At 37.8% G+C, this 26482-nt stretch overlaps 1 protein-coding gene across 2 annotated transcripts in view; it reads left to right on the forward strand.

Annotated features, from left to right (window-relative positions):
* TTBK1 (tau tubulin kinase 1) overlaps positions 1-26482 on the forward strand; it is a 99868-nt gene that overhangs the window by 51045 nt on the left and 22341 nt on the right. For both annotated transcript variants that reach the window (XM_058165178.1, XM_058165177.1), the window contains 2 exons: positions 2045-2220; positions 3350-3908. In XM_058165178.1, the coding sequence (XP_058021161.1) occupies positions 2045-2220; positions 3350-3908 (735 nt within the window). The remainder of the gene's footprint in view (positions 1-2044; positions 2221-3349; positions 3909-26482) is intronic.

The raw sequence follows: 26482 nt of genomic DNA on the forward strand, positions 1-26482 counted from the left end.
TATATTTGTATACTGCCCTTCTCCCGAAGGACTCAGGGCGGTTCACAGCCAATAAAAACGGTACATACAATACAAATTTAAAAACTATATAAAAAACTGATTCAATAACGGCCTAAAAATTTAAATACAGTTTAAAACCCCGTTTAAAACCCTAATTAACACCCTAAAATTAAAACTATGTTCAAGCTAGTCCTGCACGTCTAAACAACAGCGTCTTCAACTCGCGGCGAAAAGTCCGGAGGTTGACGAAGCCCCGGAGGCAGCTCATTCCAGAGGGCGGGAGCTCCCACAGAGAAGGCCCTCCCCCTGGAGGTCGCCAGCCGACATTGTTTGGCTGACGGTATCCGGAGGAGGCCCTCTCTGTGAGAGCGCACTGGTCGGTGTGAGGCTACTGGCGGCAGTAGGCGGTCCCGTAAATACCCGGGTCCTAAGCTATGGAGCGCTTTGAAGGTGATAACAAGCACCTTGAATTGGACCCGGAAGATCACTGGAAGCCAGTGCAGACTGCGCAGGAAAGGTGTCACACGGGAGCCACGAGGTGCTCCCTCTATCACCCGCGCAGCCGCATTCTGGACCAGTTGAAGCCTCCAGGTCCCCTTCAAGGGGAGCCCCATGTAGAGAGCATTGCAGTAGTCAAGGCAGGATGTAACAAGGGCATGGGTGACTGTGCATAAGGAAGCCCGATCCAGAAAGGGGCGCAACTGGCGTATCAGGTGAACCTAATAGAACGCCCCCCTGGCGACGGCTGTCATATGTTCTTCTAAAGACAGCCGTGCATCCAGGAGGATGCCCAGATTGCGCGCCCTTTCTGTGGAAGCCAATGACTTGCCCCCAACGGTCAGCAATGGAACTAGCTGACTGTATCGGGCTGCCGGCATCCACAGCCACTCCGTGGTGGGATTGAGTCTGAGTCTGTTTCTCCCCATCCAGATCTGTACGGCTTCCAGGCACTGGGACATCACTTCAACAGCCTCGTTGGGGTGGTTAGGAGTGGAAATATACAGCTGAGTGTCATCAGCGTATAGGTGACATCTCACCCCAAAACCACGGATGATCTCACCCAGCGGCTTCATGTAGATGTTGAACAGAAGAGGCGAGAGAACCGACCCTTGCGGCACCCCACATAAGAGGTGCCTCGGGGCCGATCTCTGCCCTCCTGTCAACACCGTCTGCGACCGGTCGGAGAGGTAGGAGGAGAACCACCGATGAACGGTGCCTCCCACTCCAAGTCCCCCGAGCCGGCGCAGCAGGATACCATGGTCGATGGTATCAAAAGCCGCTGAGAGATCTAATAGGACCAGGAAAGAGGAACAACCTCTCTCCCAAGCCCTCCAGAGATCATCAACCAACGCGACCAAGGCTGTTTCCGTGCTGTATCCAGGCTGGAAACTGGACTGGAATGGATCAAGATAGATGGTTTCATCCAGGTACTGGGGCAACTGACATGCAACCACACTCTCAACAACCTTCGCCACAAAACGAAGGTTGGAGACAGGACGGTAATATCCTAAAATAGCTGGATCCAGGGAGGGCTTCTTGAGGAGGGGCCGCACTACCGCCTCTTTCAAGGCGGTAGGGAAAACACCCTCCATCAAAGAAGCATTCACAATTCCCTGGAGCCAGCCTCGTGTCACCTCCCGGGTGGCCAGTACCAACCAGGAGGGACACGGGTCCAATAAACATGTGGTCGCATTCAGTCCCCCCAGTATCCTGTATCCTGTCATTTTAATGTAAACTGACTCTTTCTGGCATTCAAATGAAGTGTATGTCTTTACTGGGCTAAAGATATAAGGGATACATTACAAACTGCGATGTCTCTCTTGATGTTTAACATGAATTCTGTTATTTTATTGGATTATGTGTTCTTGGCCAAAACTGCACTATCAGTCTTACACTCTCCTAGGTATAATCTATCAAGGATTGATGCATGTGTGAAATCAGATATTTAACTAGCACTGTCAGATGATAGGCTGCTCATGCTCACTACCTTTTGTATTTTTGTGGATTTATCTTATTCTCAGGGGTTTCTCCTTTTCTGTCTCAGACGCAGTGTTTAGCAGAAGATGATCAGAAAAGTGGTGTGTGCCCCATCTCCCCAGTGCGAGCAGTGCCGGACTCCCCTACAACCCAAGCACGTTCTCTGAGATATCGTCGTGTGAATAGTCCTGAATCGGAACGCCTCTCCACTGCTGATGGAAAAGTTGATCAGCATGAACGAAGGTTTGCTTAGGGCCAATTAAGTGGCTTTTATACATTCTTGTTCAAGCTTTGGGCATATAGCTAAGAGTCAAAGAAAGCACTGCAAAAGCTGAAATAGCATCCCACCAGAGATCTGTATGTAATGACTTTTCATAAACTGTTAAAAAATTTGGTTGTCCTCCCAGGTCTTGGAACAGGATGGTTGTGGAGACTTTATAGTTTTTGTTTTCTTTTGATAATTTTTATGTTGACTGTAAAAAAACTAAACCCCACACAGACATATGCTGTTTCTCACCCAAATTCATCAAGGAGTTGGTTGACTTCGAAGTACAACAAACAAAACATTGAGTTATGATTTAAATGGTCAGTTTATTTTGAATCAGTATTATTTCCCTCCACCCTTTTTTTTTTACTCAGACCTATCAGTGCTAAGTGATGGAGAAAAGAAATTTAATTGTGCAGTTCATTACTTCAAAGACTTGTAGATCTCTACTGAATCTTTATGTTGTTATGCTCACATTTTAAAATTACTTAGCTTGTGAATGAATAGACTATAACTTGCTCATACTAAACTCTCTGATTTAAGCAAATAAATGGGTTTTATTGAAATGTACAGTATTTATGTAATTCAGTGGGTATTAGTTCATCTAGACAAATGGAAAATAAAATAAAAAAATAAAATTTAAAAGCATAAAATGAAATTAAGGCACTTTAAGTTAAGTAGCCTGAAATGATATAGTTGATGTTAAAAATTACTCCCTCTTTTCCTGGAAGATCATACCATAAGCGAGGCAACAGAATGAATAGGATCCACTCTCCAGTGGCCATCTTCTTGCACAGGCTAGCAAAGGCATGCTGTGGGAGGAGAGTGGCCAGGTGGATACAGGTGTTCGACTCTGCTAATATTCTGTACCAAAGAAACATGTGACTAGTGAGTTATACTTGAAGAAAGGCAGCTTTAATATTCAGTTTGATCTTTTGCATTTTCAATGAATTTGGAAGCAAACAGATCCTATTTTAGGGAAGCTATTCTCAAAAGGTTCTTTAACTTAGATTATAGGAAATAGTCATCCATATTATTCTTTAATAATCCTAGATTCTTGATTTTTAAAATTAATTTTGACTTGGCCTTCTTTGTTTTCATTTTCAGATCCCGAGTAGATTTACCTTGTTCTCCTTCCCGGCTCGTATGCTCTTCTCAGCCAGCACAGATGCTGTCTATTGAGACTGGTCAGGTAGACCGACAGGCAAGTGGCAGGATGGATGTATCTGCTTCTGTGGAGCATGAAGCTCTCAGTAATGCTTTCCGATCAGTGCCCCTGGCCGAGGAGGAGGACTTTGACAGCAAAGAGTGGGTTATAATTGATAAAGAGACAGAACTGAAGGACTTCCATCCTGGTGCTGAACCAAGCACATCTGGGACCACAGATGAGGAACCTGAGGAACTAAAGCCCATAGAAGAAGGGGACGAAAGGAGGCAATTGGGTGCAGAAGCAGCAGTCAGGCCCAAAATACATGATGGGCGAGTCCGAGGTATGCAGCCTGTGGCTGAGGAGGACAGTTCCCACAGAAATGAAATGCAGTGCCACACAGTTTCTGAGAGTAAACATGAGCAGCAACCAGGAAGCCCATCACAGTCCCCCTTATATTCAGCACCAGCTATCCGGCAGCGGAGACGAGAATCTGAGCCAATGGGTCCCGAGAGACAGGTAAGATATGCAAAAGAAATCAATCTCCTTCATATTGCCATTGTTTTTCATTTTTGTGATGTCTGTTTTATTTAGCAAAGTCATCACATCTGGGCATCATATCCAGATCGAGTGTATCTAAAGAATCGATATTAGTGTTATTACACCAGCATCAATAATGTTTTATAGCAAACTCCATTAGAAGTGAATCCATGTGAATTGTTTTTGATGCAAATTAGTCCTGAGGATCAGCAGGGTGGTGGGAAACCTATGACCCTGGAGATGTTGCTGAATCTTTTATTCCATTAGGTTGAACCAATATAGCCAATGATAAGGGATGCTGGAAGCTATAGTTCAGACTCAGATTGTCCACTTTTGCTATAGAATGAGGACAGTAGATTGGAACAATCAAATAAGACAACATCTGTGTATTAATTCTGAAATGTATATGTATTATTATGCATGGAATCCAGAGATAATTTGGACACTAACCTATTCTTTCCTAGACTGAGTTGGTTCAGAACAGGCAACAATTTTTCTCTATTATTTCTAATCCAGAGAAAATCTCCTATTCTGAATACAAATAGACCTTGGCCTATCGCCATCCAGTCAGCAATTTGTTTACAGCATTCTATAAACAGTCAGAATGCTGTTTACGACAAGTTCTCAGAGTTCCAGCCATCCCAGCAGCCCCATGGTCATATGATCATGATTGAAGTGCTTGGCAACCCATTTCTATTAATGACCAGTTGCTAAGCATTCCCCAATCACATGATTGCCATTTGCAATCTTCTATTCCAGCTTTATTTTATTTATTAAGAGCCGACGTGGCACAGTGGTTAGAGTGCAGAACTGTAGGCTACTTCAGCTGACTGCTAGCTGCAGTTCTGCAGTTCAGATCTCACCAGCTCAAGGTTGACTCAGCCTTCCATCCTTCTGAGGTGGGTAAAATGAGGACCCAGATTGTTGGGGGCAATATGCTGACTCTGTAAACCGCTTAGAGAGGGCTGTAAAAGCACTAAGAAGCGGTATGTAAGTCTAAATGCTATTGCTATTTGTTTATTATTAAATTTATATGCCACCCATCTCGCCATCCCAAGTGGCTCCCAGAAAGTCAGCGAGGAAGCTAGCAGAGAAGGTTGCAGATCTCTGGGTTAAGATTCCCCTACCTATGTATCCTTTCCCAGGCCGTTTGTGCTCTTGCTGGCCACTCATACTCTTATGCACCCACCCCAACCTGCGCCATACCTATCACTCATCTTATATACTGTCTTCAACCTGCACAGTACCTTAAGTGCATTTCCTTGCACTCTCTCTGACCCATGCTGTCCTCCTCACACACTCCCTTGCACCCTCCTTGACCCTCACCATGCCTTCCATGCACTCTTTCAACCATGCGCACTGTCCCTGACACATGCTTCACTGCTTGCATATCCTTTTGCACCCTTTTGCACCCTTTCTGACCTGTGCCACAGCTCTCACTTTCCCTCTGCATATCCTTGTGCTGTGTCCCTAACCACCATGCTACCTCTCGCACATTCCTATCACCGTCTCTGATCCATGCGATGCTTCTTACTCACTTTTGCACCCATGTGCTCCCTTCCTGACCTGTGTGGTGCTTCTCGTGCTTCTTCCCTGAGCTGTACAATGGCTGTTGTGCAATTTTAGGTACCATAAGTGTTGTCACTTAGGGATGCAATCGTGCTTTATGACCTCATCTCTTGGCCATGGAAAGTCAAGTCCCAGTTGCCATTGTATGTTGTTTGACTTGGTGTCTGGGGCGACGATGTAGCTAATCTTTTTCAAGCTAGGGCAAGATCTGGGTTGGCTTGCTATGCTTTTAGTCAAGACTTATTTTACTTCCTTTTGATGCTGCAATTCCTGTGAACTATTTCTTTGGGTAGTTAAGGAACATTATCTATATACTACTAAAACTCTTGTGTCTGCTTGATGCTTTGTAAACTTTCCTTGAGCAAAACGCTGCATCATAAGGCAAAACTTTACGAACAAAGGTATTTCAAACGGGCTAATGTACAAAATGCTGAACTTTTAAGGGAATGAATTTGGGGAAGATTTTGTGCCCCTTTGTGCCTGTTGCTGAGTGCCACAGTAACACTGCTGTGGTGGAGAGGAACCAGAAGGAAATGATAAGATTGCCAGGCTTCTTGTCACCTTCCCACTAACAAAGACTTTGCTGGTGGAAAGCGTGCATGGAGAAAGTTAATGGAGAAATGGTGCACCTTTTACTAGTCCCTCTGCACTTGCACTGTGCCAGTCATTTGTGGATTCACGTACTCTCCACATTTTGTACTCCCACATCTTGCAGGCACTTACTTACCTGCTGGGAAGGAAAGGAGGGAGGGAGGAGATACATTTCTGATGCTTGCTGCTAACTTCCTACAAGGAAGTTGGGAAGCTGACAGGAAATTAAGAAGTTGTCGCTGATTTTTTTAACCCATCAATGATCATTCTTGTTCTCTGTTTAAATAAGGAAATACGGGTCACATGTTGTCTAGTTCTTTATTAAAATAACCTATGCAGAACACCTTAAGAATGTCAGTATTGTAGAAAAGTTATCATTACATGTCAGAAAAATAACATCTTAAAAACTATTATACAGTACATGCCCCCCTAAAACAAGTTTAACCATTATACTTCTTCAGTAAACAATCTATTGTAATTTTGTATTTTTATTTGTTTTTTCTCAGTTATACATTTGTAGCTATTCTCCCAATACTTATTTATTCAACAGTTACAATATCCCATGTTCAAGGTACTGATGGACCTCTTTTGGAAAATATACCCCATAGTTCATATGTTTTGCTTAGATTCACAGTTGTTTTTAAATAATCAGAGAACTCTGAAAAATATGTAGCTGTCTTTAATATGCTATGGATTCACAAATCCATCTTTCACCATACATAAATGAGGGAGTGACAAATGATAGGAGAAAATACAGAAAAATAGAAATAGTGATTATAGATGGAAGTAAGACTAATATGAAAATTATAGTGATAGATGATAAGATAAATTGGTCTTAAAGGTAAAGGTTCCCCTCGCACATATGTGCTAGTCATTCCCGACTCTAGGGGGCGGTGCTCATCTCCATTTCAAAGCCGAAGAGCCAGCGCTGTCCGAAGATGTCTCCGTGGTCATATGGCCAGCATGACTAAACACCAAAGGCGCACGGAATGCTGTTACCTTCCCACCAAAGGTGGTCTCTATTTTTTTACTTGCATTTTTTACGTGCTTTCGAACTGCTAGGTTGGCAGAAGCTGGGACAAGTAACGGGAGCTCATCCCGTTATGCGGCATTAGGGATTTGAACCACTAAACTGCCGACCTTTCGATCGACAAGCTCAGCATCTTAGCCACTCAGCCACCGCATCCCTTTAATTAATTAAATTAAATTTAATTGGTCTTAAGTAAGCCTAATAATTCATGTAACAGTTTGCTAGTTTTTCTGTACTATTTACTTGATAATATTGGAACCAACTAAATATGGAAGAGCATGGCATAGCAAACAATTTGAGAGTCCTCTTAAATACTAATATCTTGCAATTTAAGCAGATCATTTTCTTACCATTGAGCAAATTTCTTAGTGCATCATAAAGAAAGATATTCAGTAAGGAGCCATGAGAGGAAAAGTATGGACTTATTATTTTCCAATATTTATATCAAACATTTAGTAAATTGCTTGATAGTCTCTTAAAATGGTTTCTTTCTGTGTATATTAGCCTAAATATATACTGCCTCTTCCATTAAGATGATGGAACTATAAAGAAATACAATCCATTCTGAAATCCATGTTAGGCAACTGGCATAATAGTACACCTTTAAAAAATTTTTTTTACAGGTTTTTGAATTTAATCCTTGGCTGCTCATTACTCTCTGTCTCTCTTATCTATATCTATCCATCTAATCTATGTCTGTCTGTCTGTCTGTCTGTCTGTCTGTCTCTCTCTCTCTCTCTCTCTCTATCTATCCTAATGAACAGCTAAAGATTAAATTCAAAAGCAACATCTCTCTCTCGGATAGTACCAGTTATTTAATAACTTATTCTAAATAGGAGCGGAAATAATCTGAAATATAAAATTTAGTTGTGGTAAAATATCCATTTTGATTGCTGAAATTCTTCGTAACCAAGACAAATATAATTACTTCTCTCTAGAAATATCTGTTATTATATGTTTATAGATTGGTAAATAATTGTTTTTGAATAAATTCTTGTTTTTTGTAAGAAAAGATTTGACTTTTTCAGCAGTAAACCAATTAGCTAATACACAAATTGCTTTTCATTCTCTGTCAAATTCCATATCAACCTCTGTGTTTTCATTAATTTGATAACTGGACACTAAATCACTTTGTTGCATAAGTTCTATCAGTGTTAAAAAAGAGATTCTAAGATGAACAATTGTTAGCAAAATACTCAGTTTGTGTTCTTCTGCAACTGATTTAATTTTTAGGATTATTGTTTCTTGATATACTCGGATTACCAGACTAATCAGTAAAGTATCAGTAAAGTACATTAGTTTGAAGCAACGCTCACAATAATTTTAGCTTTTTGTTCTTCATAGCAGGAGTCCCCAGTCCTCGGCCTGTTAGGAATCAGGCCACACAAGTGATGGGAGAGCGAGCAAAGCTTCATCTGCACATGTGCAGAATCAAGGTTGCATGCAACTCCCCCACCCCCCCGTCTGTGGAAGAATTGTCTTCCATGAAACTGTCTTTGGTGCCAGAAAAGTTGGGGTCTACTGCTTTATAGTACCCTGCATCCCATGTAAATAAATTAAAGTCACAGTGTACTTTTTGCAGATCTGTAACCAAAAAGATCATTTAAGAGGATCGAAGGCTTTTTCAGCATTAAGGAAAATAATAACTTATCTTTGGTCTTCTGGTTTATCTTGCCAGTAGCCTTCAAAATGTATCTGATATTTTCTCTCATATATATCTTCAGGACAAAGTCAGGGTCAGGATATATTATCTCAGTTAAAAAAAAACATTTATCCTCTTAACAGGAATTGCTAAAGAAGTTTAATACACATTCAATAATAAAATAAGTCTGTGGCTTTAAGGAGGAGCCAAATCCATTCCTACTTTATAAATCATAGCACTGAAAAGTCGGTTTCCAGGATGTGCCTGAGTCTTGTTTGTTACTTAAGGTAACAAACCTTTCATTTAAAAGTATAATCAGAATTTATTAAAAAAATCTTATAATATATTGCTGAAATGCCATAGGATCATGAAGTTTTATTCATTTTTAATTTTTTAATTGCTTAATTAAAATTCATTTAGTTTTGTCTTTAGTTATAGGTTGATTAAAAATCTTTTTTGTTGATCAGTACATTTTTTTGTAATATACTATTTAAATGTTCTTCAGTTTCTGCTGGGTCAGATTGCTGCTTTCTGTATAATATTGAAAAATAATGAAATGCTGACTAATGCCTTTCATTGTAGAGACATATTTGGTTCCATCTCAAAGTTATCCTTCTTTTATTCTGCTCCTCCTGCGATTGTAAAGCAATAATTTGTCTGCATTATTACGTTGTTCAGATTATCTCTCTGTGATAAGTTTCAACTTTTTATACATGTATTTTTAGTAAATCAGGCTGATTTTGTATAGTTTTTATCTTTTGCACTAAAATCTGAGCCTGAATTTAATTTGTGACTTGTTTCCAATTTTTTCAGATAATTCAATAGGATATCATTTTGCTTTTGCATAATTGTCGTAGTTAGTACAATAAATAAGACCGGCAGGGTTTATTTTCTTTTAACCCCTGAAATATCACCTTGGCCTTATTATTGGGGGTCTTATCCCTAAACCTCGGCCCCGGAGCGCCAACCGGCTGCTTTGCCAGTGCCACTCAGGCTGCTGCCTCCAGCAATTATGGCAGCTTTTTCGTTACTTCCCATGCAAACAACACGAGGTGAGGAGGTGAGGCGGGGGGGGCAAAGGGGGGGAACATACCCCACACGCCCCTGCCATCCACGTAGAATGGCCTCGTGGAAGCCACTCCCGCAAACCCTAGCTCACGTGCCCTTCTCTTAGTGGCAAGCCGGATGTATCACTGCCACTCTGGAGAAGAAGAGAGAGAGAAGGCATTGCGAGAAAGCCCATTTTTGACGTTCTTCTCCTCCTGGATGGTGGCAATGCGTTCTGCTTCCCAAATCTGGCTTGTTGATCTTGGCCGGCGAGGGGGTGTAGCAGGTCAGGAGGAGTGGGGCGGCAGAGAAGCGAGACACATGGAACGAGATGGGACTCCCCTTACCGTCCCCTCGCCCGGCATGGCAAGAGCTGGAAGTCAGGTAAGACACGGCAGAGAAGACAGGCAGAGAGACAGACAGGGAGAGAAGCAATAGGAGTGAATATCCTCCGGTCCGCTTTTATTTGGTAATGGCGTGCTGACCATTTAGCCAGATCTCAACTTCACATCCTTTGGAGATTTGGGAGGTGACTATTTTTCCTCCTCGCTTTTCTCTCTCCTCCCAACTTCATTCTTTAACCGGGAGGGGAGGGCGTGGGATGAAGCTTTTCTTGCTTCAGCTGCACAAGTGGCCTTAAAGCGCTGTCCACCCCCCTCAGCCCCAAACCCGACAGCAGAATGAAGCCTCCCCCCAGCCTTCAATGTCCAGGCTGCGCAAACTGAAACCAAGAGATACAAAGAAGCAGACTGGAAAGGTCTGGCTGCAACTCACGGCATGGTCTTCCATCCCAGCTTTTTTCACTAATGGAAAACCAATCCAACTTTCTGGATTTACCCCCCTCCAGATCTGACTTGGTTGCAGTGTCCACTTAGGCAAATTTGTCATTGGACATGGTTTTGCAGAAGAAGGCTGGACGAGGAGATACAGGATTGCAAAGGGAGACTCGGACCGCTTTTCTAAACTTGGATTAAAGTCGAAGTTGGTGCACTCTCCACCTAGCAACTTCAAACTCCTGCTGCCTTCCTTACATTCAAATAGTCGCTTTCAAATGTGGCCGGCCCTTTCCAATCTACTTCTTTGTATCTCTTGGGTTCAGTTCGTGCGAGATCATTCCGCATGGATGGCAGGGGTGTGTGGGGCTCATAGAGCATGTTCCCTCTCCCTTCCCTCCTCTCTGGCTTCGCCTCCTCACGTCATGTTATTTGTGCAGCAACTGCACATGCAACTAAGTATTTTGGAGGGCTTATTTTTTTGGGGGGGGGCTTATTTTAGCGCATGTCCTCAAAAGCCCAATTGGGCTTATTATTCCGACATGTCCTAGTTTTGGGGAAACACGGTATGTGAGAGATGAACTGCCCTCTCATAAATGATCTATTAGCTTCCCATTCTGTAGTTAAAGAAGTTTCAGAAATTAAATTCAGTTCCAATGTGTTTGTGTCTTCACATTTAAATAAAGATGGCTCATCCACTGTGAAGAAATTGTACAGTTAATCCTTGAGTTAAAACTGTAATGGAGCCTGCCCATCACAGTCATAACTTATGAGGACTGTAAAGCTGGCTGATCACATGACCAATCCAATTTTATGACCTTTTTTGTGGTGATTATTAAATGAATGCAACAGTAGTTAAGTGAATCAATCATTTATTATGGACATGATTTTGCCCAAAACTGGAAGTAGATGCCAGTTTTCAGCAAAACTATCATAAAATGTGCTCTGGTGATCATGGGATGCTGCAAAGGACGATAAATGCAGCTTGGTTGCCAAGTGCCAGAAGTGCAGTCATGTGACTGCTGGGAGGGGGCAACTATTGAAATTTCAAATCTAAGTAATCTCCAGGTAGTCATCCCCTTTCCTTGTTGACTTCCTTTTCTTTTCTTTTTTTTAAATAAAAATATCTGTCACATTTTCCAAATATATCTTATTTTCTACTACCATAGTCCATGGTATTTTGATAAATTGTCTTAATAAAACCTCAACTGATTTAAAATTCTACTCAAAAAGGAAGCCACGTGAGGAGATTTCCCTAGTACAGAAGAACATTTGGAAAATATTAACTTTATTTTTAATGTAATTAATATACAAGGACTAGTAACTTGGGTTTTGTATATCATATTGCATTGCAATACATTCTACTGATGCTTCCTGCTCACCTTTGGCAAGGGAGCCCAGAGGAAATGGCCTATTAAAAGGTGGGCTATAGCAGAAGAATATGGTAGCATTCAGTAATATTCATATAACCTCATGATAAATGCCATGCTATGAGACGTTCAAATTTGTACCAATAAACCCATTGACTTTCTTTTGCCCTTAAAGTACACTTCAGGAGATGTTAAAACAAATGGTTTTGTCAGGGAAGGATGAATGTATTTGTTTACTGGTATTTTATTGCAACATTTTTTATGACATTAAGTTTAAATCCATAATTTGCTTCCTGCAATAGTAAAATAATGAGTGAGAGCTGAAGCAACATTTGTGACTTTGACAGCAATCTTCTCCTAAGCCCTTCAAATAATGAGAACTAACTGGCACAAAACATTTTATTCTATTTTATTTTGGTGATTAAAGCCAAATTTTTCACAAAGTACTATATTTCTAAGTACTTTGAAATTACTATATTTCAACGCTTTGTTGAAATGTTCAATTCCTTCACCCACAATGCTTAACTAGATACGAGAAGGTCTGTCTTTCTTTGGTACAGAATTGGTGTATAATACAACTCATAATAATTTAATTATTGCAATGCAATAATTGTCTATATTGCATAAATAACATAAATTATATAATTTACAGCAATTGCATTATGATGAAAATGCAAAACACAAGATTCACATCATTTGCTTGATGAATCACAAGTACACTTGATCTCCTTGCCCCATTGTATGTATATCTCTATCCTTTGCTCTCCTTTCTCTTTCCCAATTTAAGGAAGGGAACTCAGTACTATTGTTTGCGTATACTGCTCTAAATAACTTACAAATTCTCTTTACACCCTTTTATTCTATAAACACTTAAATAATAAGGTAAATATCTTGGGTAATACAGTTATTTGATGCAGCTGCATACTATCTGAATCCCTTTGGTAATGGTATTCATCAGGTGTACAGCATGAGCAAGCAACAAATGAAAATTTGTTATTAGCAATTTGTGCAAGTCTTACACTCTGCAATTTTTGCAAGTCTTACACTCTGACCCTGATAATACTTAACTGAGAAGTAAATCTCTCTGTTAATCTTTGAAAATAACGAGAAACCAAAATTCACACAGACAGTTTTTGGTTTATGTTTTCAACTTGCACTGAGAGTTAGAAGACTGTAGTGTTTGCTCACAAGATAAATTAGGAACTCTGGCTTTTTCTTTCTTTTTTTGCTAAATAGTCATTATTCTATAGTAAAATTCAGTTGAATTTAAAAAAATCAATCTGTTTAAAATTAGGAAGATTTGATGCCTGATTATGGTGCATAAATATCAATATCTTCAATTTATAATGAGGTATTTCTGATATTTAACAAAAGATTCTGCCATATAATATGTTCTGTGTTTTTTCTGACTATAGTACTTTTTGCTTAATTTGTAGGATTATGACAAATTTCTAATTTCTAAAGAAACATACGATCTGATTTACCTTAGTCTGCATAAGTTTTTCTTGGATAGACCTATGCCTAAAAGTGAAACAAAAATATCTAATGTCCAGTGATCTGAAGGTAGCCAATATCATTATTTTGTTTGTATACTACTGAATATTTTAACTTAAGCTATAAGAAGAAAAGAAAGGCAAAAACCTGGATCTTTTATTTTTTCAATGTAACAAAATTTCTCATTTGGAGCATTAGGAACTTGAAACAGCTTTTTTCAAATTTAAAACAGCTGTTTTGAGGTTGAAATTGACTGTTTTATTCATTTTGGGAATTTTTCTGTTTCAATTTGAAAACAGTTTGTTTATTTATTTGTAAATTTAATAACTTCTTCATAACTTTAATAACTTTTCTCCAGGAGCTTTTAATTTCATAATAACCATTTCCCCCACACACAACACCAGTCCTATGAGATTGGTTGTATTGAGAAGGAGAGAATGACTGAGCCAAAGTCATTCAATGAATTTACATGGTTAGGGTGGACATCCTTTTTCTGTTTTTAATTGTAGCATGAGATCTGAATGTGTGAAAAGTTTTAAATATTGATTTGAATTTTGAAACTGTTTTATACCTAGAAGCTGAACTATAGTTTAACAAGACTAAAGCTGTAGTACAATTCTTCATTTACCTGAGAAGGAAGGAGAACAGGGCCAGTCAGGAGAAGCCAAGGAGAAGCCAAAATCTCAGTGTCCATACAGAAGAACTTCACTGAGTAGAAAGGTGTTGATGATTTAGATTTATACATTAAATTTTATACCTTGTGATAAAAAGGATACTTCTAGGAATAATTTTTCATTGCTGGCACAATAACCTTAGTTCAGTTAGCTTAAGTAGGCTATTAATAAGCTTAAAAATGACAACTTGTTAGAGATTGACAAGTGTTCACAGGAGTATTCTCCATATTCTTTGAATGTTTTATATCCTAATTAAATAAATATATGATTTAGCTAATTTATCAAAGTATGATTATTATAGCTATATAATTATACCAGCAGTAAATCATATGAACCAAATCAACTGATTATACTAAAACATCAGTCTTTTGGTTCAACCAACCTAATCCTAACCCTATCAGCTATTTCCAACTTGAAATACAAGTGTCTTCTGGAGAGGCCAACTTTCCCTATATTGCAGCTTTGAGAAGAATGCAGTACTGCAGACTATTTCTGCTGACTGCTGACTGCCTGCAGTTTGGCAGTTCAAGTCTCATCAGCTCAAGGTTGACTCAGCCTTCCATTCTTCTGAGGTCAGTAAAATGAGGACCCAGATTGTTGGGGGCAATATGCTGACTCTGTAAACAGCTAAGAGAGGGCTGTAAAGCACTGTGAAGTGATAAATACGTCTAAGTGCTATTACTATTGCTATTGCTATTGTATTCCGAAGCTGTCTCAGGCCCTGAGAATAGAATAGAATAGAATAGAACACAACAGAACAGAACAGAACAGAACACAACAGAACAGAACAGAATAGAATAGAATAGAATTCTTTATTGGCCAAGTGTGATTGGACACACAAGGAATTTGTCTTGGTGCATACACTCTCGGTGTACATAAAAGAAAAGATACATTCATGAAGAATGTATGGGTGGAAACTGATCAAGGAAAGAAGCAACTTAGAACTAAGGAGAAATTTCCTGACAGTTAGAACAATTAATAAGTGGAACGACTTGCCTGCAGAAGTTGTGAATGCTCCAACACTGGAAATTTTAAAGAAAATGTTGGATAACCATCTGTCTGAGATGGTGTAGGGTTTCCTGTCTGGGCAGGGGGTTGGACTAGAAGGCCTTCAAGGTCCCTTCCAACTCTGTTGTTGTTATTATTGTTAAGAATCATAAGGTACAACACAAGAGTGACTGGAAATTCAAGGGACACACTTTCCCCCTATTTCAACTGTTTCTTTTCTTACATGTTAGGACACATACAATTACTGTTAACTCCTTTCACCTGCTATACAGTCACAGAAGCATGCAACAGGAATGGTATTTTTCCTAACAGTCTTGAAACAGTTTAAACACATTAGGAGACCCATTAGGAGCAAGGATTCCTAACAGGTCTTGTGCCAAAAATGTAGCATGCTGAAAAAGAGAGTAGCCTTATATTTTTTTGTTAGTTTGGAATAAGAAAGATGAACACTGAAAAGGAAGAAGAGAAAGGATGGATGTGGGAAGACTATCTCCAGTTTCTCCATGAATACATTTATAGTTATAGTAACCCTGGGCCAAGGTATGAGGTTCAATTTCTGAATTCTCTTTACCATTTAGAGGCTTTTTGAACTGTTTGGTTGAAACTATCTACCTATAACTGTGATTGCTTCTCTACTCTGTTTTCAATCTAACTATATGCAAAACTTTACCATTTTTATAGGGTTTACTTTCTTTTCCCCGATCAGTTTTAACTTTTAAGTGTTAGGATTCTAACATCGAACCTCTTATAGTTAATATGCAAAAGCACATGATGATTAGAATTGGACACAATACTTAAGGTACAGAACCTGACCAGAGTAGAATAAAAATATTGCTTTCTCTGTTTGGAAGTTGTTTTAAATAGAACCTGAAAATTACACACCTGATTGATTCTGGCTAATGGTTGTGTCTGATTAATATTTAGATAAGAGACCACCATGAAATTTCAGGGAATTTCAGGATAAAGCAGTAGGTGAGCCCTTGTGTGTTGTTGCCAAAAAAGCCTCAGAACTCGTGAGTCAAGCTCGATTCAAAGGAAGCATAGCTTTTAACATTTATATTTACTCTTTTTGCAGCAATTTCATTCCGTGATTCATATTCTGCTCTAATGATTCATATTGTTAAACTAAGTTCGCCAAGCTTATAGTTGTGCATTTGATTTCATTTTTCTAAATATAAGAAATTGTGTTTGTACATGGCTTTTCTAATTTTCTAGGCTATTAAAAATCATTCTGAATTTTCTTTGTCTTCTAGATCTTAATTAGAGAGGTAATTTGATGTAGGGGTTAAGGAACCAGACTAAAAATAGGGAGTTCTAGTCTCATCATAGGAACAAATCCAGTTGAGTAATGTTGGGCCAGTAGCTACTTCTATTAAGCCCTTGGAAGAAGGCATGCCAAGCCACTTGGGAAATCTTGCCAAGAAAAATTCAGAGACTAGTCCAGAGAGTTACCAGGAGTCAACATTGACTCGAAGCCCCCTCCCCCCCATGTTAATTATTCCATCTAATCTTGTGACATCTGCAGTTTAGTAAGATTTTCCTTCCAAGTCATTAGGAAAAAATATTGAGGGTGAGCCCAGTACCAAACCTAGTTCAATCATTCAATCATTTCAATCATTTTCTCTAATTTTGAAGTCATTAAGCAGTCTTTGGAGGTAGTTCACCAGTATATTGAGCTAATGATTAAAAAAAATGCCCTACAAAACTTTATTTCTCATATAAATAGCAATTGTTAATTGATTCTGCAAGTTTATTCATCTTTTGAAGTTCCTAGATCTAGTTCAACTAGATGCAGAGAACTATACTTATTCAAATCTTTTAGGTTTTCTTGATCCATTTTTCTATCAGCTTCAAACCTGAGATGCTGCCTATTCTGCAGATATGAAAAAAATATCAACAGACCTGGATTTTTTAATCATGTGATTATCTTCTGTGCCATTATCATTCTGGAATCCATATTAGATGCTAGAATCTTGGATATGCGAAAGAACATGGCAAAATCCAGTAAAGCATGCATCAGTCATTGCCACAATACTTAAACAAATCATTTCGGGCTTTGGCTCTAAACTCATTGTTTTATAGTACTTAGATAAAGTGCAATATTTGGTAACTTTTAGGAAAGTAATATATTTTTATATCTATTTTGCATAGATTTCTTCTATTCTTTTAAAATTCAAAAAGTTTTGAAATGAAGAATATTCATGTTAAAAATAATCTTAAATGTATTGTGGGACATGCTCCTGGCTTCTGTTAAGAATTTTAATATTTATCAATATGGCATGAGACAGTGTTTTCATGCTTGTCTTAATTTAACAGTGCATTGCTTAATTATCCTATGTGGGCGTTTTATATCAAGATTCATTTATCTGCTTTTAATTTTAAAAAATGTTTGTGAATCCTGAAATAAAAAGTGCTCTGATCTTTAATAACATTTAATTATTGCTTTTTCCTAATGATGTCTACATTTATATTAATCTATAATATGACTATTATAAAATACATCAAACCTGCCATACCAATATATTCTGTGGCTTGCTTGTTAGCAGAAATACATTATTTAATACCTGAATAGTGGCATCACTATATAAATCCTAGAATACATCATTGTAAGATTTTTTATAAACGATCTAGGGTAGGTCCAGGACACACCAATTAACACAACAGAAGACTTCTAACATTGAAGGAATTACGCATATTTGATTTATGTTAAATAATAAAGGAAAAAAGGGATGGGATGAACTGCCAGTAAAAGCATATAATAATCATGCAAGCTTCAGCTTTCCCTTGTCTAAGCCAAGGCAATTTTAAAAAAATCAAAAGCTCAATTTTTAGGCTCATCAAAGGCTACTTTTAGGAATAGCACATCATTGTACTTGCACAGAAGTTGATAAAGAAGGTCAACTGGGTGATTCATAAGTGAAGATTGGAATACCTTTTCTTTCGGAAGACAGTTGGATCTAATCAGGTTATGGGGGAATTTGAAGAAGAAAAGCATATGAGAGTAGCTGGGATAAAAGAGAGGAAAAGAGAGGACATATACACCACATTATTCTGAAGGAATAAAACACAGGCATTTTACATCTGATCTCTGTATTTGCTATAGTTTTCCTCTACTAGCTCAATTAAAAATGGATTTTTTCTATACTTCATTCTGAGAAATACTTAATATAATGATTTTATGCTAATTTACTTTAAGTAATGCAGTGCCGTAGTATTTCTTTCTCTTTTATTATTACATTAATGTTCAGTTTAACTTCAGATTAATCTATTGAGATAGTACAAAGGCCTGTTGTAACTTCTGCAGAGAGATTGAAAGGAATTTGTGTGAAACTTATAAATAGTACAGCTTCTGTGTTCAGTATTTGAGAAGAGCAGAATATATTGGAAATCTAAGTTGCCTAACAAACTAGAAATAAATATTGCCAGCTTCCTTTTAGTTTAGTATCAATTCTTTTCACATTATTTGAAGGTCTGTTTTTATTCTTCCTATGATGCAAATAAAATTTGCAGGAGGAATTATATTCTTGCGTGATAGAGACCCCAGCTATTCATGCTGTGCCTATTATTGTAACTTTCTAGAGTTTACAGTTATATAATTTGCATCTCTATTTAGTTGCCAATCAAGGTATTGTAGGTGGCTTCCCTACAGCAAGATAAGCTTGAGGTAGCCTAAACTAAACCTTCCTATTATAATATACCATTGTGTTATTGTTTTTTTAAAAAAGCTCCTTACTTTAAAATGTGACTTTTAATTTTAAGAATATAGAAAATATGAATATAGAATATAGAAAAAATATAGACTTCTATCCAAGCAACTGTTTTTTTCCGCTTGGAAGAGGGTGTGGAGGGATTAATAGAGAAGTGAGGAAGCAAACAAAATTAATTTCAGAGCTGTTATCCTCATTATTTGATTATTTGATTCAAAAACCATTATTTGATTATTTATTATTTGATTCAAAAACCCTGTAATAGAGAAAGTATAGAACTGCCTCACTTCTGTGAAAGTGCAGTGGTAAGGCCTAGGTGTACCTCTAACTTCTAAAGGGCCCCTTCATGTAACAGTAGGAGATTAGCCTAGAAGTGGGTGAACATGCAGGCTATGTTAAGTCCCTGTAAAGCAGAAGTGTTTGCCATCCGCCAGTGAAGATTTCTGCAGCATGCACAGCACAAACCAGGAGCGAGTCAAGTCTTTGCCTGACACCTTTTCCTCCACTCTTCTTGGTCTTTTGCAGTTGGAGGAGGACAGGCATTCTCAACACTCTCTCCCGAGGTACAGCCCCCTAAGAAGACTGGCGTCCTCCGTTTTCTCCTCCTCAACCCTGGAGACAGAACAGTACCCTCACCTTGGCGGCACTTTCATACAGCGCAGCCGTTCGGCGGAGAGCAGCCCCGTGCGCATGCCCCACCGCAGGCACATGCCCCTCACAGCAGGAAACCACAGACTTATGCCTTCTGTCCTCCGCATTTCCAGATCCCAGCTCCAGCAGGTGTGGGCCCGCTTCACACACAAAACATAGCCTGTACTGGGGAAAGCAGCAGCCTTTGTAATGCAATAATAAAGCCCACCTGCCCCATTTGTCACCATTTAATGCAATATTGAATCCCAGTCGACTTTTGGCCTAGAAGGTATTGTAAATGTCTAAATCCCCTGCCAAGAAAAGGACTCAGAACACTTGCCTCTCTCTAATTCTCCACTACATGGTTCAGAGGCTCATCATGATTCAAGAGTACAGCTAGAATTGCATATAGCTTATTAAATGCTAGTCACCATACAATACTGCAAGGGGATGGTGTGGAACAGTGGGGCAGCAAGTATGAGGCTTTAACAGTGACTACAAATTAAGATACAGCAGTAAGGCTTGAGCAAAGAGACAACACAGACATGAGAGAGCTATCTTTACACTAAGATAAAATCACTGCAGAGTTTTGCATTGATCTGTGCTGAAGTTGAGGCCTTCTTTTCACATTATATTATCTTGTTAATTTAAGTAAACATGCATGAGAAATTGGAGTCAGCTGGTAAGAAGGATTCACAGATGCATATTTTAAAAATTACAATGTCAAAAATCACTGTCTTTTTACTACAGTTTCTGTACCACAGTCAAAATTGCACATCTCGCTTCCCTTTGAGTTTGCCTTTACTTTACAACTCATACTGCATAGCTTTAGCTGCATTTTTATATCCCCAGCTCAGCCTTTCAGGCATGAGGATATAATAGACATGATCCATGTTTTTATCTTGATCCATACAGTGAATGCTATGAAGGTATTTAATCTTTAGGAACCGTTTGCCTGCCAGTTTCCTGGCCTGGCTTAGTGCATTCTTAATATTAGAATTATTGTGCTAGTGTATTAAGAAGAAACTAGCTGATTTATGAAGAGATTAATTATATTTAATTAGAAGGTCCCCCCCCCTTTTTTTTTTAATACTTATTTCATTAGTCAGTTTTTAGGACAATGTAAAAAAAGAATTTATTAGAAAACCACCTGCTTTTAATTAGATAAAATTCTTTGAATTGTGGTCCTTCAGTATCCATTAGTCAGAACCTGGGTTAAAATACGTATTTGAAGTATTCAAGCATGTCATTGCTTTTAACTGAAACAGACTTTCAGTTAAGCAGAAGAGAGACTAATTGTAAAACAATAATAAAAATGAAAGAAATTGATTGAGTAATGTACCATTTTGAAATTTCTGTTATGGAACGGGAATTATAGGTATTTGCATTATGAATTCAATATAACTAAAACTTTTCCGTATAAATTTGGAACTTCAGTTTATCAGAAACTTGAAGTAGACTCCCAAATCAGAATTGACTTAAACTTTTTACTTCATACCGAGTTTTTTTTAAATAGTCTGTTTGTTTTTTTCAGATATAGCATAAAACTTCAATTATATTTTCCAAAGTTTCCTGTACTTAGGAGGGGTAGAATTGTCTAAGCACAAGCTGGCATGCTTCCCCCATTAAGTTATGTTTATTGTCACATTTCATAGTTATTGCTCTTAGCTGTTGGCAGTTTTGTAGGTCTATTGTAGATCTCTCATATTTGCTATATTAGTAAGAATAGAATGGCTAAGGCTGGATGTAGGAAATGTCCTATTTTACAGATAACAGTCCTGCATTTGAAGACATCCTCTGTAAAAAGAGCTATCTCCAAATTTAATGTAAACAAATGTAACCCAAAGAAGGGATAGCCCAAGGTGTTGAAATTTCGCATTAGCACCTGCCCAAAAGACTGTGCAGGCACAAGTCTCTTTTCAGTCTTCCCTAATATGTTGAGATTATGTAGTTACTTTTAAATTATAACAATGATTTCTACATTTGTACAGGTGCATACAATACACATAAGCACATGTAAAGTTCATGTAAATTTGTGTTCTTTTTTGTCTCTTTGTTAGTAATATCTAACTGATAGCTCAGGTGTCAACAACAGTCAAAGAAAGCTTTGCTTCCCATGTAATGCTTTTCCTTCATAGTATGTCTTAATAGATAACAGTCACAATCTTGTGATTTAGTGGAATGGAAACTAAATAGTACAAATTTTTAGAGGGAAAAGTTAGTTACATTATATTTAATCCAAAGATTATGTAATTTGGGGGGTTTATATCTTCAATCCAAAGGCAATGTGCATGCTTAAACACAGATCTATCTTGGCATCAACTGGAAAGGATTATGTTTAAAATGGCATCCTAACAAAACTTTTTTGGTACCTGGCTTGCTTTAGAAGTGAATGAAGTCTAAAATGGTGCATTTTGGTGCAGGTTGTCATTTTCCTTTCACCTCTCAAAAAAGCATACTCAGCAAAAAATCCTGGGAGATGTAGAGCAAAACAAAAAGCACAAAAGTGGCCCATAAAATGCCCTGCTCTAATGGTTGCACAGGTCCTATTTATGACCTTGTCCAGGACAGGTGGGTAGCCTGCAAATACAACAATAGAAAGCTTATTAGTGCAAATCAACTTTATTATTGAAAGCAAAAATAATGTGCTTTTTGATAAATATATCAGTATAAATGATCAGTGTCTAGAATTTAGAGAGAGAGGATAAAATTACAGTTAACCTGTGGAATGAATGACCTGTGGTTTGAAAGATGATCGAAAAGAGGCAGTTTCCTACATAACACTTATTTGGCCACGTGGTCGGAGGCCAACATAATTCTGATATATGTTTAAGAGTCCTTCTAGACACAAAGAATAATTCAGATACACTAGGTCTAACCAAAAAATGTGTATTTCTTTTGAACTTGATTATTTACAATGCCCTTATTAAAAAGAAGCCTCCAAGACGAAAACTTTCAAACCCAAATAAAGAATTTGCTAATTCTCCTAATTAATTAGTCAATCTTATATACCAATCCAGCTTTAACCCACTTTGAATAGTTTGTATATTTCTTATCGGACTGCTTTTTAAATGAAAACCATAACACAAGCCCACTGTATAATGTATGAAATAAGAGCTTCAAAATACAGACATGTGAGAATATCTAATATTTTCAGACTTGCTGTTTTCCAAGCAAAGAACTTTTAAGATTTGTTTGTATGTTAAATTTTTGGCTGCCCATCTTACCACTGGGTAACTCTGGGCAGCTTACCATATTAAAAAGATAAAACTATACAAAACATAGATACAATATGAATAATATACTAAAATATACAAATATAAATACTCAACCATAACTAAAAGATGGTGAGGGAGGAAGTAGGAAGAGTTGGGGGGTGGAGATAGGATCTCTTATTATTAAAAAGCCAACTCTCTTATTAAAAAGCCAACACAGTTCTGAGCTGCATAAACAGAGGGATAGAATCAAGATCACGTGAAGTGTTAATACCACTTTATAATGCCTTGGTAAGGCCACACTTGGAATATTGCATTCAGTTTTGGTCATCACGATGTAAAAAAGATATTGAGACTCTAGAAAGAGTGCAGAGAAGAGCAACAAAGATGATTAGGGGACTAGAGGTTAAAACACATGAAGAATGGTTGCAAGAACTCGGTATGCCTAGTTTAATGAAAAGAAGGACTAGGGGAGACATGATAGCAGTGTTCCAATATCTCAGGGGTTGCCACAAAGAGGGAGTCAAACTATTCTCCAAAGCACCTGAGGGTAGAACAAGAAGCAATGGGTGGAAATTAATCAAGGAGAGATGCAACTTAGAACTAAGGAGAAATTTCCTGATAGTTAGAACAATTAATCAGTGGAACAACTTGCCTGCAGAAGTTGTAAATGCTCCAACACTGGAAGTTTTTAAGAAAATGTTGGATAATCATTTGTCTGAAATGGTGTAGGGTTTCCTGCCTGGGCAAGGGGTTGGACTAGAAGACCTCCAAGGTCCCTTCCAACTCTGTTGTTGTTGTTATTATTATTAATAATAATAATAATCATCATCATCATCTATCAACCAGCCCCAATGTGAAGCCATTTCCCAAATTGTGGGCCTGAGCCAACTGGCAGGGCCAAGTCTTTTAGCTCTTGGAGAAGGTCAGGAGGGTTGGAGCCAGCCTCCTTCTGGGGGGCAAGATGTTCCAAAGGGCATGATCAATAGCAGAGAAGTAATGTTTAAGTAATCTGAACCTATGCCATGAAGAGCTTTAAAGGTGATTACCAACACCATAAATTGCACCTGGAAGCAAACTAGCAGCCAGTGCAGCTCACAGAGCAGTGGTGTTACATGGGCCTCTCTTGGGGTGTGGAAAAAACACCCACACCACAAAAGCTGCCAACACCCCTGCACTTGCACCAGCTGTAGCTTCTGAATGCTCTTCAAGGGTAAGCTCCATGTAGAGTGCATTGCAGTAGTCCAAATGCAAGACGACTAGGTCTTGAATGACTTGAGTGTAGGGACTCAAGAAGATTGCCTCAAGGTCATTTAAATATGTAATATGCTGTTTGGAATTTTCTGGTGTGGTCACAGTCCCCACATCCCTTTGTAATCTTAATTTTGCTTGAGAATTCTACCTGCTTTTAAAGGCTTACAAAAAATATTTAAATTTTCATCAAGCCATTCATGTGTTTTTAAAAACATTTCTTAAGTGCTGTAAGACATGGTATAAACACTATGGAGCAGTACAGTGAAAAGAACTTATGCATCTCCTTAATGTTATTTCCTTGTAACATGTTTTGTGTATTTGCATGTGCACAATTTATAGATTTTAAAAATGACTTTGCACTTTAAGGCACAAATTGGTTGCACCTTTCTGCAGCATAATGTTCACTGAACCTATTGTAGCCTACTTCTCAACTTCCCATCATGTCTTGCCACTCTCATAACCACAAATGATGAGTGTTGTGGTTTAGTATATGTGCAAAGGTCCCAGTTGGACAAGTCTGATGCTGTGCTATAGTACATTCTAATCTCCAATTTGATATTATATAGTATATAAAGTGGTAAGTAAAATGTACAATTTGAGAAGGCAGTTTAGTAAATTATTAAAAACAAAATAATTAAAGACAACAATAATTTTAATAGAGCCTATGAGGGATTTATTCCCTTGAGGTTTATTCCATGAATGATGAAAATGGGGAAACAGTTCCATTGATCCAGCTGCAAGATAATAGCCAATCAACTTAATGTTTAAAATACCTCATTGATGCAACCTTGATTTGTAATGAATGGAAATTGAACCCATTATGCTGCTCTAATTAAAACTAGTTTTTTGAGTTCAATTTCTAAGATTTCCCGATCTTAATATAATTGATAAAATCTTTTGTATAGAATTCTTAGCTCTGTGTTTCATAATATATGACACCTCTTTGTCTATGAACTGATTTATCATGTTATTTTTTTTTTTCAAAACTGCTGAAAGTGACTGGAGTTCTTGAAATTTAAGACAAAAATCATAGATCTCTAAGAGCCCAGTGGCCTGTAAAAGGCTTTTTTTCACTGAATAGCAGAAATGAACTCCTTTTTCTGCTTTTTCCCTTGTTTCTTTCCTTTCATCCCATGCTCAATCCATAGATTTTGCCTAGTTTTCCTCAATTTATGTCCTCAGAATTTATGTTCTCCTTTCTTCCGTATCTGTTGCATACTTTGTTTCCTTTCTTCCAAATTTTCCTTCTTTAGGGATGTTTCTGCCTCTGTTACATTAATATCTAGAATTCTGCATAAATGTTCCTGAATCTGTTTCTAGGCGATTTTTTTCTTATAATCATAGTTCTAATTTTCAACCTCCTTTTAAAGATGCTTGCTCCTTATAAATCACAATGTTTTTGAAGACAATTTCACAGTCAATGATTTTGGGTTGGTAGGTGATATAATAAGCAAAATGATGTATATGTGATAATATATTGGCTTTTTATAGTATCTTTCATCCAAAATGTTCTAAAATGCTTTACAAAACATGTGCACAATATATGCAGTACACACATAGAATTTATTTATTATCACAGCTGCTCCATAGTGATTTTTAAAAGCTTGGTTCTGCTATCTGTGATAGTAAAATAGGGTTACATTCAAAGCTCCTTATGCTGCTGCTAAACACCAATTAGTAATAGATTGTGGCCTGATAAGAAAATTGATGTTCTAGAGATGATACAAGAAAGATGAGTACAAACTAGATTTGGTTTAGGCTTTAAGGATGTTATTCTGATTGTGGGGAAAGACATCCAGTCATTTCCAAAGAAGGTCAGGATCTTCTTTTACATATTAATGGAATTATTCCATAGATCCACAACTGTTTGAATCCACTAATACAGATTTGTGAACTGGCTTCTATTTTTCAGTCTTTCACATAAAATAGTCAAAGCTTTATAATACTATACCATTTTATATGAATGTCTAAAAATGAGATTATAGTTAAGCACTTTCCTTTCTTCCTTGCTGAATTGTAGTGATGCTTCCCTCATTTTCCATTATTCTTAATTAAATCCCATAGTATAAGAATATTAGAATAAGAGGGGAAAAGTTTACCTTGTAAACTTTTGTGGGTTTATATATTGTGGGTTTGGGATCAAATCGACTTTAAAAAGTGAGTTATTTTCTAGCATAAATATATTAGAAATACTAACAAATCAGATAATTAATTAAATTAACTTTAACTGATCTTTTCTGTTTATTTTCAATTTAGGTATCTAGAGATTTTCTTTAAAGATGCAATATATGCACATATATATCTCTTATTTTGTATGTTATATTCCAGGACATAATGTAGTCATTGGATATAATCTACTATACCAACCTTAATTAGGGCTTTGCTTTTATGGTCATTTCCCCCTCCCCCCCAATGAATTTGTACATTAAAAAAGTACTAATTTTTCTTCTGCCAGATGTTGGGTTAGATAAAAATACTGGTTAGCACCCCTTTTCTAAGATACTTTTCCTCACTGGCCCAACTTCAAAAGTTTGTGGTTATTGGTGAAG

The sequence above is a fragment of the Ahaetulla prasina genome, chromosome 1 (genome assembly GCF_028640845.1).
Source record: "Ahaetulla prasina isolate Xishuangbanna chromosome 1, ASM2864084v1, whole genome shotgun sequence".
In the NCBI taxonomy this organism is placed as follows: domain Eukaryota; kingdom Metazoa; phylum Chordata; class Lepidosauria; order Squamata; family Colubridae; genus Ahaetulla; species Ahaetulla prasina.